Source organism: Oenanthe melanoleuca, chromosome Z (assembly GCF_029582105.1).
Source record: "Oenanthe melanoleuca isolate GR-GAL-2019-014 chromosome Z, OMel1.0, whole genome shotgun sequence".
NCBI lineage: Eukaryota > Metazoa > Chordata > Aves > Passeriformes > Muscicapidae > Oenanthe > Oenanthe melanoleuca.
Window position 1 is genome coordinate 3403068 of NC_079362.1, and position 15155 is coordinate 3418222.

The window sequence follows — 15155 nt, forward strand, 5'->3', positions numbered from 1 at the left end:
GCTGGAGGGGCTGTGCACCTCTGGGGCTGGGCACGACGAGAGCAGCATCAAACCCAGCCCGCTCTGCTCCACCACCCAGGCTCTGCTCTTGGCGTGGGCAGCTCCTAAGTGGCCCCCAAATCCTGTGTCCTACCCTAGACTGCCCAGAAGCCAGTTTTGGCAGGGACGGGGGGCAGTTTTCCCCCAAAGGATCCCTGTACCCGTTTCCACATGCCCGTGTGGGCGGTGGGGCAGAGCGGGCAGGCCTGTCCCACGGGTGTTACAGAAACGGCCCCTTTCTGAGCGTCAGCGTGCTTTTTAAAAATTTTTAAAATTTTTTAAAAATTTCTCTACCCACCTTGCGCCCCGCCCCCCCCTTTTCCTCTCCCTTTCTAGCCCCAGAGCCCGACCGTACGACGTCTGCTAAAATGGGCAGGGGAATTTCCAGTGATCTGCAGATCCTCTGCATCTGCTTTGGTGGGGTCTCTTTGCCACCGAGGCTCGTGTGGACTTAGGGATCAGCCGGGAAAAGCACAGCACAGTTTCTGAAGAGAAAAAAGAATGCAACACCAAACCGCCCATAACCCTAACTGCCTGTAAAAAAAATATTTGAATATGTTAAATGACACAGAGTTTGCATTATGCGGAGACAGTGGACAGAAAGTGGACAGAGACATAGAGGAGAGTCACGCCTTTAAGACAGGAGGTCTTTATTTGTAGATGGCGTATTTACGGGAAAAGAAAGGGAGTATCTTACAAAGGTCTAACTCTATCGCCGATAACAAAAGCTGTCACGTCTTTACTTAGTGCTAGAAAAGAGTGAGTGTCCTAATTTGAACACCTCTGAAGTGATTATTAGATGCTTCTCGGAGAAATCCGTTTGTGAGAATGAACACAACAAAAAACATGCAGAGAAAGGAAAGGAAAAGGAAAAAGGGAGAGGAGAGGAGAGGAGAGGAGAGGAGAGGAGAGGAGAGGAGAGGAGAGGAGAGGAGAGGAGAGGAGAGGAGAGGAGAGGAGAGGAGAGGAGAGGAGAGGAGAGGAGAGGAGAGGAGAGGAGAGGAGAGGAGAGGAGAGGAGAGGAGAGGAGAGGAGAGGAGAGGAGAGGAGAGGAGAGGAGAGGAGAGGAGAGGAGGAAAAAGGTAAAAGGGAAAAGGAGAAAAGGAGGAAAGGAAAAAAGAGAAAAGGAGAAAAGGAAAAAAGGAGAAAAGAAAAAAGAGAGAAGGAAAAAGGAGAAAATGGGAAGGTAAAGAGGAAAGGAAAGGAAAGGAAAGGAAAGGAAAGGAAAGGAAAGGAAAGGAAAGGAAAGGAAAGGAAAGGAAAGGAAAGGAAAGGAAAGGAAAGGAAAGGAAAGGAAAGGAAAGGAAAGGAAAGGAAAGGAAAGGAAAGGAAAGGAAAGGAAAGGAAAGGAAAGGAAAGGAAAGGAAAGGAAAGGAAAGGAAAGGAAAGGAAAGGAAAGGAAAGGAAAGGAAAGGAAAGGAAAGGAAAGGAAAGGAAAGGAAAGGAAAGGAAAGGAAAGGAAAGGAAGAGATTTGTTCACACTTTGTCTATGTCTTATATTACTTTCCTAATACTGCTGGAGCACCCCTCTGTCTGCACTCTCACTGAAGAAGCTTTCGTTACTTCAAACAACGCCTGCTTTAAAATAATAGATTATAATCAGGTGTGTGGGGAGGGGGAAGGAAAGAAAGAGAAATACAGTACACAGATTTAAAAAATTAGTATTTTTGACCCCACTCCAAGATGTCAAAACTTTTTTTCTTTTTCTTTTTTTTTTTTTTTTTTCTTTTCCCTGAACGTGTGAAATGAAGGACACAAAGACAGTGTATTAGTGAAAGGGAAAAGTGGCCATTTAATGACGACTATAGACAACCAAAACGCAGGTGAAATGTACCGCAAAAGCTACTTCAAAGTACAATCTAATTCTGCTGAGTTCAGCCATCAGATTTATTTGGTAATTGGGACTTGCACTGAAGTAAGGCAGCATGGTATGGATAACCCTGTATTTCTTCTCTTCAATAACTATAGATACATTTAATGGACTGGTTTTGCACAAAACCGTGGGATACCAGAGATCTCTTACTCCTGCAAATGAACGAAGATCCAGTCTTCACTATAAAAAAACCAAAAACTCCCTCCAATCCCCCCCCACCCCAAAAAAAAACTTAAAACAAAACAAAACAAAAAGAAAAAACAACCCCGAGTACACTACCTGTACACTCCAAGCTAAAAAAGTTTTCCCCTTTTCTTATTGTGATCCTGGCTGCATATGGACTCTGGAAGGGTTGATAATAGCATCAACTAGATGTTGCTTCCTTTATTGATATTTGCTTCTGTGCCTGGCTGTCATTTTGTGAGTGTTTTCTGACCTTGGCTTTTGCTTTATCACCAAAGTCTCCTTAAGTAGCAAACTCAACCAAAAACTAGACAGATTTTTCTCATCTCTGTGTATAAAGTTAAAGGGCATTGTTTTGTCAGAGGAGCACCGAGACGAAAGTAAATCCTTGAGTCTGGGGAAACAATACGGAGTGCTGTTGGCACGTGTGTAAATTTATTTTTAAAAGCAATAAATCAATGTTAGTATAACAGCTGGGCTCTCTACCTCGGAGGGGGTTTTAAATTCAGGCAGACCTCAGCGGCGAGGTTCAGCCGGACATCCCGGGTGTCGAGCCCTCCCTAGGGTGAGACATTCCCTTTTCCTCCCCGCTGGCTGCCGGGCAGAGGGACGGGAGCCGGTGGTGCCCGCACCCCGCCGGAGAAGCGCCCTCGGCTGATCCACCGGGCTGAGCACCGCGACCTGCCCGAAAACCCCGAACTGCTCCTTTCCGAGCGCTAATTTCATCATTTCCGCACCACGGGGCAGATGCGCGGCGTGCAGGTGGCCGCGGTCGAAAGGGGCAGGAATCTCTGCTTTTTCAGTCATAACTTCCCGTTTTAGGAATGCTCACAGCCAGTGTGAAGAAGTTGGGTGCACCTGCTCGCCACGGGACCCCGGGCGCCGCTTGTCTGATCACATCTGCTTTCTGTTTTCAGAAATGCTGAGCGAGGTAGAGGGAGAAGAAGAGGGGGAGAGGGAGAAGGAAGGGAGAGAGTATGATAGACGGAAGGAGTGAAGCAGGAGGAAAAAAGAGAGAAAGGAGGAGAAAAAAAAAAAGAGAGAGGGGCGGGAAGGGAAGCAAGAGAGAAAGAGAAAAAAAAGAAAAAAATGAGAAAAATAGAGAGAAATAGAGAGAAAGGAAAGAAAGGAAAGAAAGGAAGAAAGGAAGAAAGAAAGAAAGAAAGAAAGAAAGAAAGAAAGAAAGAAAGAAAGAAAGAAAGAAAGAAAGAAAGAAAGAAAGAAAGAAAGAAAGGAAGAAAGAAAGAAAGAAAGAAAGAAAGAAAGAAAGGAAAGAAAGAAAGAAAGAAAGAAAGAAAGAAAGAAAGAAAGAAAGAAAGAAAGAAAGAAAGAAAGAAAGAAAGAAAGAAAGAAAGAAAGAAAAAGAAAGAAAGAAAGAAAGAAAGAAAGAAAGAAAGAAAGAAAGAAAGAAAGAAAGAAAGAAAGAAAGAAAGAAAGAAAGAAAGAAAGAGAAAGGAAGGAAGGAGTTGGAGACCTGCAGTAACATTCTAGCAGATATATTAAATATCTAGCAGATGATACAGATACACCATGAATCAATAAGTTATTAAAACCCCCGAACAACAAAAACCAATGTCGCAGTACATAAACCGGCATGATTTTCTCTTAGGAAATATCTGTACGTGACTGAAGATTTTGAAATAATCGAGTAAACCTCTAAAAGGGCTTAATAATAAAGATATTTTTACATGGATGCGTGCACTGGTGTTAGTAATTTTCTTCCAAGCACTCTGGAGACGGTTCGGGCGCATGGTTTGTGGCGACTCTTCGGCAGTGGAACCCTCAATCCAGCCTGCAGGACGATGCTTCGGTGTCTGCACGCCGCCCACGACTTAGATTATTTTGCAGAAATAATTCGAACACAATGCAGAAGCGATTCATTTGTTTGTTTGTTGGTTCGGGGGGGTTTTGTCCCTAGTTTTCCTATAAGTGTGAGAAATAAAAGTGACATTCGATGGGACGGGAGACGTGGCGGTCATTCAATACGCCCTGCCTTTGTTTAGCTGTCTTTGAGAGGAGGATCTAAACACTCGGTAAAGTTTGTTCGCCTGTTTGTCGCTCTGAAGATAAGAGCATTGGCAGTTTCCAAGTTTCACACAAGGCGCTGCTGCTGCTATCAAGTAACACTTAAAGCAGCCTATTCGGTTCCCCATGACAAATCTCCTCGGCTCTTTGGGCGCGCTCGCCCCGCACCCCGGTTGCGCAGTTGCTCCTCACGGTAACACCGAGGAGGCATTTTGGTGTTTTATTTGGCTTTTTTTATTATTATTTTTTTTTTATTTTTCCCCGCTGTGTTCGCGGCTGGGGAGTCCTGGGGGTGAGCAGCCAGGTGCGCGCCTCTCTCCCCTCCACGAGTCCTTGCGCGCAAACCCGTGACGAGTGTTCACGTGGAATTTATTAAAAGTAATTTTAGAAAAGAAAAGCAGAGCCGTCCCTTCCGCTGCCCAAGAGGCTTTCCCCCCACCCCGGCCCCCGCCGGGCAGCCTCGCCCGCTCCGGCTCCGCTCGCTCTCCGTGCCCGCTCCCGCTCCCCTCCCGCTCCCGATCCCGCTCCCGCTGCTCTCCCGCTGTCTCCGCTCGCTCCCCGCCGTTCCCCGAGCCGGGCCCAGGTGGCGCTCCGCTCCCCCGGACCCGCCGCCCGCCGCCCCCGCTCGGCCGCGGCCCCTGCGCGCCCGCGGAGCGCCCGGAGGGACGGGACGGGCCGGGACGGGCCGGGGGCTCTGCGCCCTCTACACCGCGGCCGGGAAGGGATCCCTCCTAAAGCTCTCAGTGAACCCCCTCAGGCCTTGGTGGCTCACGGCTAGGAGTGATGTGCCGAGGAAAATGCTCCCGGTGACTCGCTTGGGAGGAATATCAACATGTTCTCTGGAGTTACTCCTGTATCACCCTGCCACGCAATCATAATGCATCGCAAGTGAAGATTAAAAATATATATATAAAAAAAAACCCACGGGCCTTGGATCTTTTTAAGCTATTCTGTGTCATTTTTACTACTTTTTTTTTTTTTTTTTTTTTTTTTTTTTTTCCCCAGGCAAGCGTCAATAGCAGAGGTAAAGACTGATAACTATAAATAGTGCGTGTATGTGTGTGCGAATGTGGGTGCATAATATTTTCCAAAAATCTCTTCTCATCTTGTTAGGGCCCCATATTTAAAGATTAAATGTCAATTCAGTATGGAAAAAATTATCGTCCTGCAGGACAGATGTTTTAAAAGTTGTTGTGGGACATAAAGCCAACAGAGTGAATCAGGCTTTAAACCACCGGGCTGTTATGGGATCATCAGGAGCGCTGTCATTATTGTCGTTAACAGAACAGGGAGGCTTCTGTCGTTTGCATGATTCCTGTGATACCTTGAGAAGTGGTACACGAGATGGAAGAAAAAAGTAATAGTAAACATTGAATCAAGCAGACAAAGCATGATGGGGACGATACTGAATTGCTTGTGTAATTTTCTCAGAAACGTGGCAGCCCCTTTCTCAGTGGGATGAATCCGAAGAAGTTGGAGTGGCCTAATTGATAAACTTTACTAGCGACTTTGGGTAGGATTACTGGGATTTGGTGCCGTGGGACCTTTGTGGAGTCTCTCTCTCACTCACTCTCTCTCTCTCTCTCTCACTAAATAGGTGTTACGCTGTAACTAGGAGGCGCTGAAAACCTCAGGCAGAAAATTTACAACTTGATCAGTTCCAAACCACACACACGCACAGACACACACGCATGCACACACGCACACGTGCACACACACAAGCACACTCACACACAAAATCTGCTACTGTTGCAAACATATGTTACAGATTAAGTTAAGCAAATGGCTGTAGTTTTGCTAGGGTGAAAGCTGATAATGAGAATTTGTATGCTAAAGAGTTTGGCTCTTGTTCTAACTCCAGTTACTTACATGGTAACAAATCCCTTCTATTTTTCCGAGAAATAAAATTAAAAAAAAAAAAAAAGGGATTAAAAGGTCTTCTAAACCTTATCCAGCTGGGAAGAGAGCCTTGACAATTGCCCTTCTACCGAAGCTGTGCCTGTCCTGAGCTTTGAATTTCTCGCCAGCAAAGCTCGGCCATGTGTTCGTTTCTGGGAAGAACTAGGAGAGGGCGCGGAGCTCCCCACTCCCCCAGCCCCAGCCAAGGCACACCCCGTCGGGTTATCGCGGGGTGCCACGCCAGAAGGACGAGCACCCCGTTTCCCGAACGGGGTGTGTTATAGACAGCCGCAAGAGTTTGGATTTGCTTTCCTTTCCCTTGTTTCTCGTCCTTCCGCAGCGCAAAAAATCTTCACGGCAAGGCTAGTTAGTGCTCCCTGCTCTGGCGAGGAAGATTACGGCGACCAGCGAGATTTCAGGAGGAGGGCTACGTCCCAAGCTCCCCTCTGCACTTTGCTTTCTCTTCTCACCCCTCCCTGAGCAGACGGGAGGTGCGTGTCGCTCACCCAAGAGACGCCTCCCGGCGACAGGACAAAAACCCGTCCGCTGTCACGCCGGGCCCCCCGGAGCCGTGCTGGTGATGGGGCGGAGGGGAAGGGGCGGCGGGTGCATCAGTGAGGGTGTAGAGAAGGACCCTCGGCTCCGCCAGGGACCAGGAACGCGCAGGGAAGGATTCTTCCCGGGCGCCCCCCGCATCCTCCCACCCCGAGCTGGATGTGACTTTGACAGATGGCCGAAAGACAGAAAAAGTAATCTTAAACGATTTTGAAAGTTTACAGTAAGAGAGGACGAGGGGGTCTCCAAACTCCTCCTTGGGCTGGGGAAGGTGCGTTCATTTCTCCAAAGAGACGAAGGCAGGAGAGAGTCTCCAGAAAAGAAGATAAAATACATTTTCTCTGTTTGTACGTGAAACTTTCTGGGCTCTCCAGGAGAAAGAAAGCTTGGACAGGGAGAAACGCGTCTGAACTTCCTTTCCGCAGCTCTCGGCCAGATGCTCTGCGCTCCATGTGGGACCCGGTCCATGGTCACGGCCGCGAAGGGCGAGCGGAGCAGGGGAGCGCAGGAAGAGCGGCGGCGGCGCTGCCCCATCGGCTCGGGATAAGAGCCAGGGGCGAGCACGGTGTCAGGGAGAGAGAGAATAACAGAGATCTTTAAAAAACTCACTCATCCCCAACACTCAAATCCCACAAACCACCAAAACCACACAACTAAATATAAGCAGTTAAGGTGAAAATCAAAAAAGGTAGGGAGGATCTTAACGAAACTTCAGTGTTTGCATGTGCTTGCAAAACTCTCAGGATAACCCTAGGCTTGTTCGAGACCTGGAGGCTCCTTTTTTCAAAGCATAGAATGGAAGACAGCTCTCTTTCCACTCACCCTTAAAAAAGAAATTACACTAATATCAATAACAAAAGCAATAATGATGACAAGAATAATAAAAACAATGATAACAACAATTAAGTAATAATAACAAAAAAGGGAAGAGAAGAGAAGAGAAGAGAAGAGAAGAGAAGAGAAGAGAAGAGAAGAGAAGAGAAGAGAAGAGAAGAGAAGAGAAGAGAAGAGAAGAGAAAGAGAAGAGAAAGAGAAGAGAAGAGAAAGAGAAGAGAAAGAGAAGAGAAAGAGAAAAAGAAAACTAAAAAAAGAGAAAAGAAGAAAAATATAAGAGAGTATTCAGTGCTGCCAAATATTTCGCGTGTTGGTGCCGAAGGGCTTTGGGGCAGGCGTCTCCCTCTGTATGGAAATTCCTGGGGGAAGGCCCCCACGCTGTGGGAAGCAGCCGAAACAAGCCAGCGCCTCCCGCAGCGGGTTTTGCCCCGCAGGGACCCGCGGGTGTCTCCGGGTGTTCCCGGCCCCAGGAGAGCCCGCACGGGCCCCGCCCGGGTCCGAGGGGATGCAGGCTTGTATCAGGCCAGGGGAGCTGGCGGTCACCTCGAGATCCCCCCCGGGGAGCCCCAAAATGACAAAGGGACGGGGCCAGCAGTGGCCGCAGCGCTGCGGGGCGGCTGGACCGAGCAAACGGATTCCCGGCCCGCAGCCCCTGCAGCCCACCCTGGGGGGCAGAACCGGAGTCGGGGGGTGCTCACGACGAACCCCTTCCAGAGACAATGCTGCTCCCCGGGGCCGGGGGAACGATGCTCCGTGTTCCCCGCAGCGAGGAAGAGTGAGGAAAACCTTGTGCGTGGGGTCGGGGTCCCGCTGTGGGGCACAGACCCGACACAGCCCCAGCACCCCTGGTTGGCCCCCACCACCCGGGAGAAGCGAACTGCGAAATTAACTTTTTTTTCCCCTCCTTTTTTTTTTTTTTTCCTCTCCCCTTCCTCCGGAATCCGCAGACGAGCGAATAGCTGCCCGCTGCTAGCCCCGAGCCTTCGGGTATGTCGCGACAGCGAAGCGGTCGAGCAGCCGAGATCTCCCCGTCCAGGATCGCTCCCCGAGGGGATCCGCCGGGCTGTCCCGGAGGATGGCGGCCGGGGCTGAGCCCGGGGGGCGGCGGGGGGCGCGGGGAGCCCCGGGCCGGCGCTGTCCTTGGTGCTGCGCCCGCCCCGACAGCGAGGGGCGGGCAGGGGACTGCCAGACTCCCCGGGACGAACAGCATCCTCCCCATCGGGGTCTGCCCCCGCCTTGGCTCAGCGGCGTGGGGAGCCCACGGGAACACTACACCAAGCGCACGCGGTGCTCCTTGCTCGCAGTTCTCCCTTTCCCGGCCCCCCCCTCCAAGAGGATACATGCTAAATTGGGAGAAAGCACAAGGGGAACGATTTATAATCCCAACAGCCATTGTCGTAGAGAACGCCCCCGAACAACTCCAAACCCTCAAACAACAAAATGCCCCACCAACGTCTGAAGCACTCATCAAGAAGTGTGTGAGAGGTAGATTGCTCTCAGCCGTGGGCAAAACTGGCAACACCTGGCTGGTTTTGAACAGAGAGATCAGCGTTTGCAAGTTTGCAGTGTTAGTGCCTTTCTCCACACACAGTAGGCAAACAGACCCGGACACAATATTGTGGGGTATGTTATTTTTGTACCTGCATGTTGTGGGGAGACATGGAAGACCTTCCACACCAAGGGCTTTACTACAGGAAACATCACTGTTTGGCAAGTTGATTTGGAAGAAGGCATAAAGCAGTCCCAGGAGGAGGGGAGATGAGCAGGGAGCTTACTTATGTAATTGTAGCAGAGATAGCAGCTTTAAAGATGACAGAATCTGGAGACAGCCCTTTACCAGCCATTAGAGGATTAGGAAGGGCATGAGCAAAGAGAAATGGAAATTACAAAAGGAAATGACCTAGGCCTCTCCTCAGAGGGGTCAGCTCTTCCTGTGTTGCAATTTAGTGGGAAATAACTGATGATATTGTCTCTGCCGGGATAAACCAGCCTGCAGAACCATCCTCAGTAAATACTCATTTACTTGACTCCAGAGGAGGGATGCAGACCGTGTGGAGGGGTAGGAGATGCTTCAGAGTGGGTTCTCTGTCTTTGTGTCTCCCTGGAGACAGTGACCAATGGTGGGCACACCCTGTCCCTGCACCCCACAGAACCCCATGCTACAGTCAGACCAGGGTGGTGAGGAGACTTGTGTTTTAGCAGTTTTTATTTCCCATTCGTGTTTTACCTTGCTTCTGCAAGGTGAGGAGGTAGTGTAAAGCTGGTGTCTGCCTGGAGCAGGTGTTTGGAGATCACTCAGGAGTCAAATGTGAAAGAGCCCAACTTCTCAGGTGCTAGTCTGTACTGGAAACCCATTTCCCTCTGGAAGGCTTCTAGAGCTGATGTTAAAGTCAGAAAAATGGGGGAAAAAAAGGGGAAAAAAAAAAAAGCCACAGATAAGAGAGCAGAAGTGCTTATTCTTTCCAGGTTCCTGACCCACACAACGCACACTCCTTCATTCCCAGGCACGGCTCTCCCCACCATGGGCTCAGAAGATCACTGAGGCCCATCTTACTTGAAATACGCCTGTTTTAAACACTTTATTCTTCCCAAGAGCTTTGAGGGATCCAACTGCAAGGTAGCAGCTCTTGCAAACTTCTACCAGTAAAGTTACGACTTGAAGCCCAGAAAAACTTCTGTTTTTTTTGGTAGGTTGTTTGCAGTGAAATTAAGTGTGGGTGCATGTCCCAGGGATAGGTGCTGCTCACCAACACTTCTGAGAGGTCCTCCTGTACTTTGGATGAAATACATATTATATTATATTATAATTATATTATATTATATTATATTATATTATATTATATTATATTATATTATATTATATTATATTATAAATTTAGATTGACTTAAAACAAGAGCTAAACTTTTCTAGGAGTACTAGTGCTAGTACTAGTGTGGATGGAGGAGGAGGTGGGGGATCTTCACTGCCAGTCAGTTCCCATCCCCATGTTCCTTCCTCTTCCTAACAAGGCATTTTGATTGAGAAGGAAACTTGGGGTATGTGTGTCCTAACTGGAGCGTGTGGTTATTGTGCAACTGATGGACCAGAACAAATTCTGCAGCTCAGGAAAGGGTTTCCTATGTACACCAAATATCTGTATTTTTGTATGGGGTTAGCACCCAGCCGAAACAAAAAACCTGCACAGAATGAATGAAATTAAACCCACTGGTCACTCTGGGCTTGATAAGAGTGGATGATTGTATTTTTTACATTTGAACAATTTTTTTTTCTTTTAGTTTATTTTTTGGATTGTACCGTTTAAATGACAGTACGTAGGATGGCAACATTTAGAGATGCAGCAAAGCTGCTTGTCTGAATCCACTTTAAAGTAAGAATGCTAGTGGGTCTGAAATCCAGATCTACGAGCTAATCTCTAGTTTTTCCTTCAAATGGAATTCAGCTACAAAGAGCTTGGAAAGATTTTGCATCTATTCAGAAGACACATCTTTAATTTTCTGAGGAGCAAAAAATCCACAAGAAACTTCATATAGCTCCTTAGGTTTTGCTTAGCATATGTGATAAAACATTGATTGTTGCAGTTTGGTGACCCATGAAATTTGGGGGTTAGTTTTCTCTTCAGACCAGAGCATATAATTATGCAAATAAAGAGCTGTCACTGATCTAGTGAAATACTCTCAAACACATGCAATCCAAAATGGAACAGAAAAGTGAAATTTGTGGGATTACGATGATACAATGATAAATGACATCTCCTTTCAAGTTTTTCTAGAAGTACATTTTTCACACTTTGTCGAGTACATCAACATAATGCACACACACACACACACACACACACACACACACACACATCCCTGTGAGATGGAGAAATCCACGACTGTGTGCAGTCACACACACACACACGCATCCCTCTGCTCCCCAGGATGTAGCTCTACCCTGGTGTACGATGGATGTACACATTCTTGGCAGGTTATTTTTGGTCTGGTTGACTTGAGAATGGTGCAATATGTGGCTTCGTGCAGTTTTAGATGTGACACTTTTCATTTGTACTTCTGAATGAAATTTCTAGAGGGGGGGAAAAAAAAAACCACTACCCACAATAAGTGATGTTTCTCAGAGACAGAGGAAGAAATGCACATTTCCATGAAAAGCAGCAGCTCCTTCTGAGTCTGGGAGAATCACTGTGAGGACTGTAACTCTAGCCAGTTTACTGCCATGTATGCACAATGAAGATGAGGGCTACTTTTACTTCCCCCTCCATCCATTTTTTCTTTCTTTTCCCCCACAGCCCTGCTGTTTTTGGGGGTCTGTTGGCTGTTTTCTGCTAGGAACACTTCCTTCTTGCTCTCCATTCTTGAGAAGGAAGCAGCTTTCATTGGTCCATGGCTTCAACTGGCAGCATTTTGATTCGCACAATGGTGTGCAAACCTTTTGGGCAGCAAGGAGCTGGGAGTTTTCCTAGCTCCTATTGTAGGGTCTGTTTTGTTGGTTTTCAGTTGTTTTGGATTTAGGGGTTTTCTGTGTTTCTGAGGGGTTTTTTGACTTTTGCACTTGTAGTTCCAAAGCTACCTAGGGCAGAGGCTGTTGTGCCATCAGACATCAGGGAGTTTTCCTGTGATGGAACCAGTAGGAGGTCTGAGGGGCCAGCAGTGTGCTTCTTTAAAAACACCAATCCCAAGGAACTGGCTAAATGAACACTCATCCCTTAGTGTGCTGCAGGGTTACCACTGTCACCTTTCCGTGTCACACCAATGTGTGTCACTAAATGCTGGGATGCTCCTGCACCTTCCTCTCTTCCTGCAGCCCACGCACCCTCTGCAGCTGGGGCTGCCTCTCCATGCCCCCCTGCAAAAACACCCTCCCCAAAAAACCGACCAAAGTCCTCTCTTGGTGTAATTTTACATGGTTCCAGGCTTCTGAACACCTGAAGGGGAGAGGATGGCGCAGCCCACTTGCCTGTGTGGCTTCCCGTGGATGATGTGGGCCATGTGGAGAGAAGCCTGTGCTCACAGGGGCTGAGCCATGGGTCTGGACACACAGCCCACTCCGTGGCACAAACAAGCCTCACCCCCCTCACACCCTGCTCACACCTTCCAGTCCCAACCCTGCAACCACACCTGCCCCCCTGCACTCTGAGGCTCTGGAGCTGCTGCCCACCCCACCCACCAGAGACAGCGTGGAGCTTGGTGCAAGGACACAAAGTGTGCAAGAAGGAGAGAAGAGAGCATGTTTATTTTTTGTTTACTGCAAGTGGAGCAGTATCAGTGGTGAGGATCCCCTCTGCTCTACAGCCCCCCACAGGAGCGATAATGTGAGCTGGGCCCAGGGCACAGTAAAGAAAAATTCTTCAGAAAATGACGAGCATTACAGTAGAAAGGTTTGTAGTTTGTTTCTAAACAACAGTTAAAAAAATAGATCTGCTCCTCCAATACTTGGGCACCCTAGAGACTCCATCTCACCTTGGAGATGGAGAGTGGCAGGTCTGGTGTGTGTGTGTGTGTGCAAACTTCCCTGGCCTCTGGGTCTTGATGAAGCACAGACACCCAAACCACACACACAGGATGGTCCAGGGGGCTGGGGTGGACACAGGCCTGGGGAGAGGGGGGCTGCAGACCCCCACAGTGGGGGACCAGGCTGGCCACAGGCAGCAGCATCCTCAGACTGGGAATATGGACACAGGAAGCCGGGTGCAGTCCTCTCCCTGCAGCAACAGGCTCCTCTCCAGGAAGAAAATCTGCCAGGCACAGACACTGCACTTCCCTCCACACAAGCATGACCTGACACCTCTCCCTCCCCACCAGGGGTTTGCTCCAAGCACCCCTCCCCACGGGCAGAGCTTAAATGCAGCAATGAAGCAGGAGCTGGGGAAGTGAAACCTTGCTGCAGGTATGAGCAGGTAGGGATGTAAGTGCTCTGTGCCCCTCACCTGGAGGATTTAGGCCCAAGTCCAGCTGTGTTTCCCTTTACACCTGACTATGAGCACTTCTGCTTTTGTCTCGTGGCATTGAAGGGTACTCCTGCTTTGGCATTGTCCTGTTTTAATGCTCCCTACCACCATTTCTGGCCCCCAGCTGTAGGACTGGGCATGAGGAGAGAGTGGGATTGGGTCCAAAACTCAAGTTTTGAGTGGTGCCTCCTTGCCACTAACAGCATCAGAGGTGAGGTGGGCATGGCCATTAAAGAAAGGACCACTTTAATTTAGTATTATCAACCCCAAAGGAGCTCAATTAGAGTGCTTGCTCACTGGGCATGCTATTAAGCACATCTTTTCCCCTAGTTTTAGGAGAAAACCTGCCTAACACAACAGTTATGTCTACAGCTACATAACTCCTATGCATGGTGTGAAATCCCCACACAGAGTGCCCTGCTGGCCAATCTTTGTCTGAGAGACTGGGAAAGTGGGGAGGAACCTGTAAGTTTAGGGAAAAGGGAATAATCATGGGATGGCAAGCCATTACAAACCCAGCATATGGAATCGGAAGCATTTTTGTGTTTAAAAATAAACAGAAAAATATGCAGTGTCTCTCTTTTTTTTTTGCTGTCATATTTCACAGCGTGATCCAGCCTGCTAATGAATAGGGATTTTTTTTAAGTAGAGCTTTCCAAAGAAAGAGAAGATCTACAGATAATGCCATTGATCTAGCAAGAGAAGTCTCTTCAACAAAGGAGCCTTTCTAGAATTCTGGGCCAAACTTCTTGGACACTCTTGCCAGCAGAAAAAGGAGAGAGTTAGAAGTAAATTCCACTTGGTCCCAGAGAAAGAGAAGGCTACTAGGTGTAAAGTCATAGGCTGGTTAACACATCTGAGTTAGGGCTGTCTTTTAAAAAAGAGTACTTCATTTTTTGTTCTGTCTCAAAATAGAAGAATGCTGCAAAAAATCCTGCAGGCAATAGGGCTGCAATGAAGCTGTTAAATTCTGGCATCAGCTTGGTGCAGGGCTATGTCAGGGCAATTAGAGCTGCACCATGCTGCACTGTGCAGTACCACTGTCAGCCTTAATCTGCACACTGATGGGCAGCACAAAATCCAAGTTACAGCCCACAGGAAGCACAACCAGTGAACCCATATTGCTTTGACAGTTGCACTCATCTAGAAATAATGCAAAACGCTATTTAGATGTATACATCACGACCCTGTGCTCTAGGAAGAAAACAATCTAATGAGGGGCTGGGAGACTCCTTGCAGAAAGCAGCAAAGACATTGGTGGTGGTGGGTTTTTTTTCCTCCCCTCCTTTTAGAATTCTTCATATTTTATCCTGTGGGAGCGCCGTGTTGGGGTTGGTTTCACCAAGCTGTTCTTCGCCTTTATAGCCTCACTGAAGAACTTGAAAACAGATGGAAAACTCTTCCAAGAAGTAAGCTCGTGGCGCTCTGTACCTGCAAAACACAAAGGTGACAGTTTGACTAGGGTCACTCTGCTGGCTGCTCACAGGATAAATGGTGGAGGGTCAGGGCTGCCCTGCTGCTGAGCTCTGGGGCAGCTGACAAAAACAGCTGCACACACATGCAGACAGACACTTGCACAAACATACACACACATCACCCACTTCACAATCAGAGATCCTCGAGTTTTATATCCGGGAAAATAAGATCCCAAAGCACTCTATTAATAAAAGCTTCATTGAAGCACCTCACCTACCCGGCCTACCTTGGGAAAAAGAAATTGTCTACTTTTCAGGCATACTTTGTATTATTTATTTTTCATTTTTACTGCTTTTAAGCTGGCATATGCATTTTCAAGTGAAAGA

At 48.0% G+C, this 15155-nt stretch overlaps 1 protein-coding gene across 6 annotated transcripts in view; it reads right to left on the reverse strand.

Annotated features, from left to right (window-relative positions):
- Window positions 1-12610: 12610 nt before the first annotated feature.
- The window catches only part of FAM172A (family with sequence similarity 172 member A), a 250027-nt gene continuing 247482 nt past the window's right edge, over window positions 12611-15155 (reverse strand). For all 6 annotated transcript variants that reach the window (XM_056513646.1, XM_056513645.1, XM_056513643.1 and 3 more), the window contains one exon: window positions 12611-14784. In XM_056513646.1, the coding sequence (XP_056369621.1) occupies window positions 14642-14784 (143 nt within the window). In that variant the 3' untranslated portion in view covers window positions 12611-14641. The remainder of the gene's footprint in view (window positions 14785-15155) is intronic.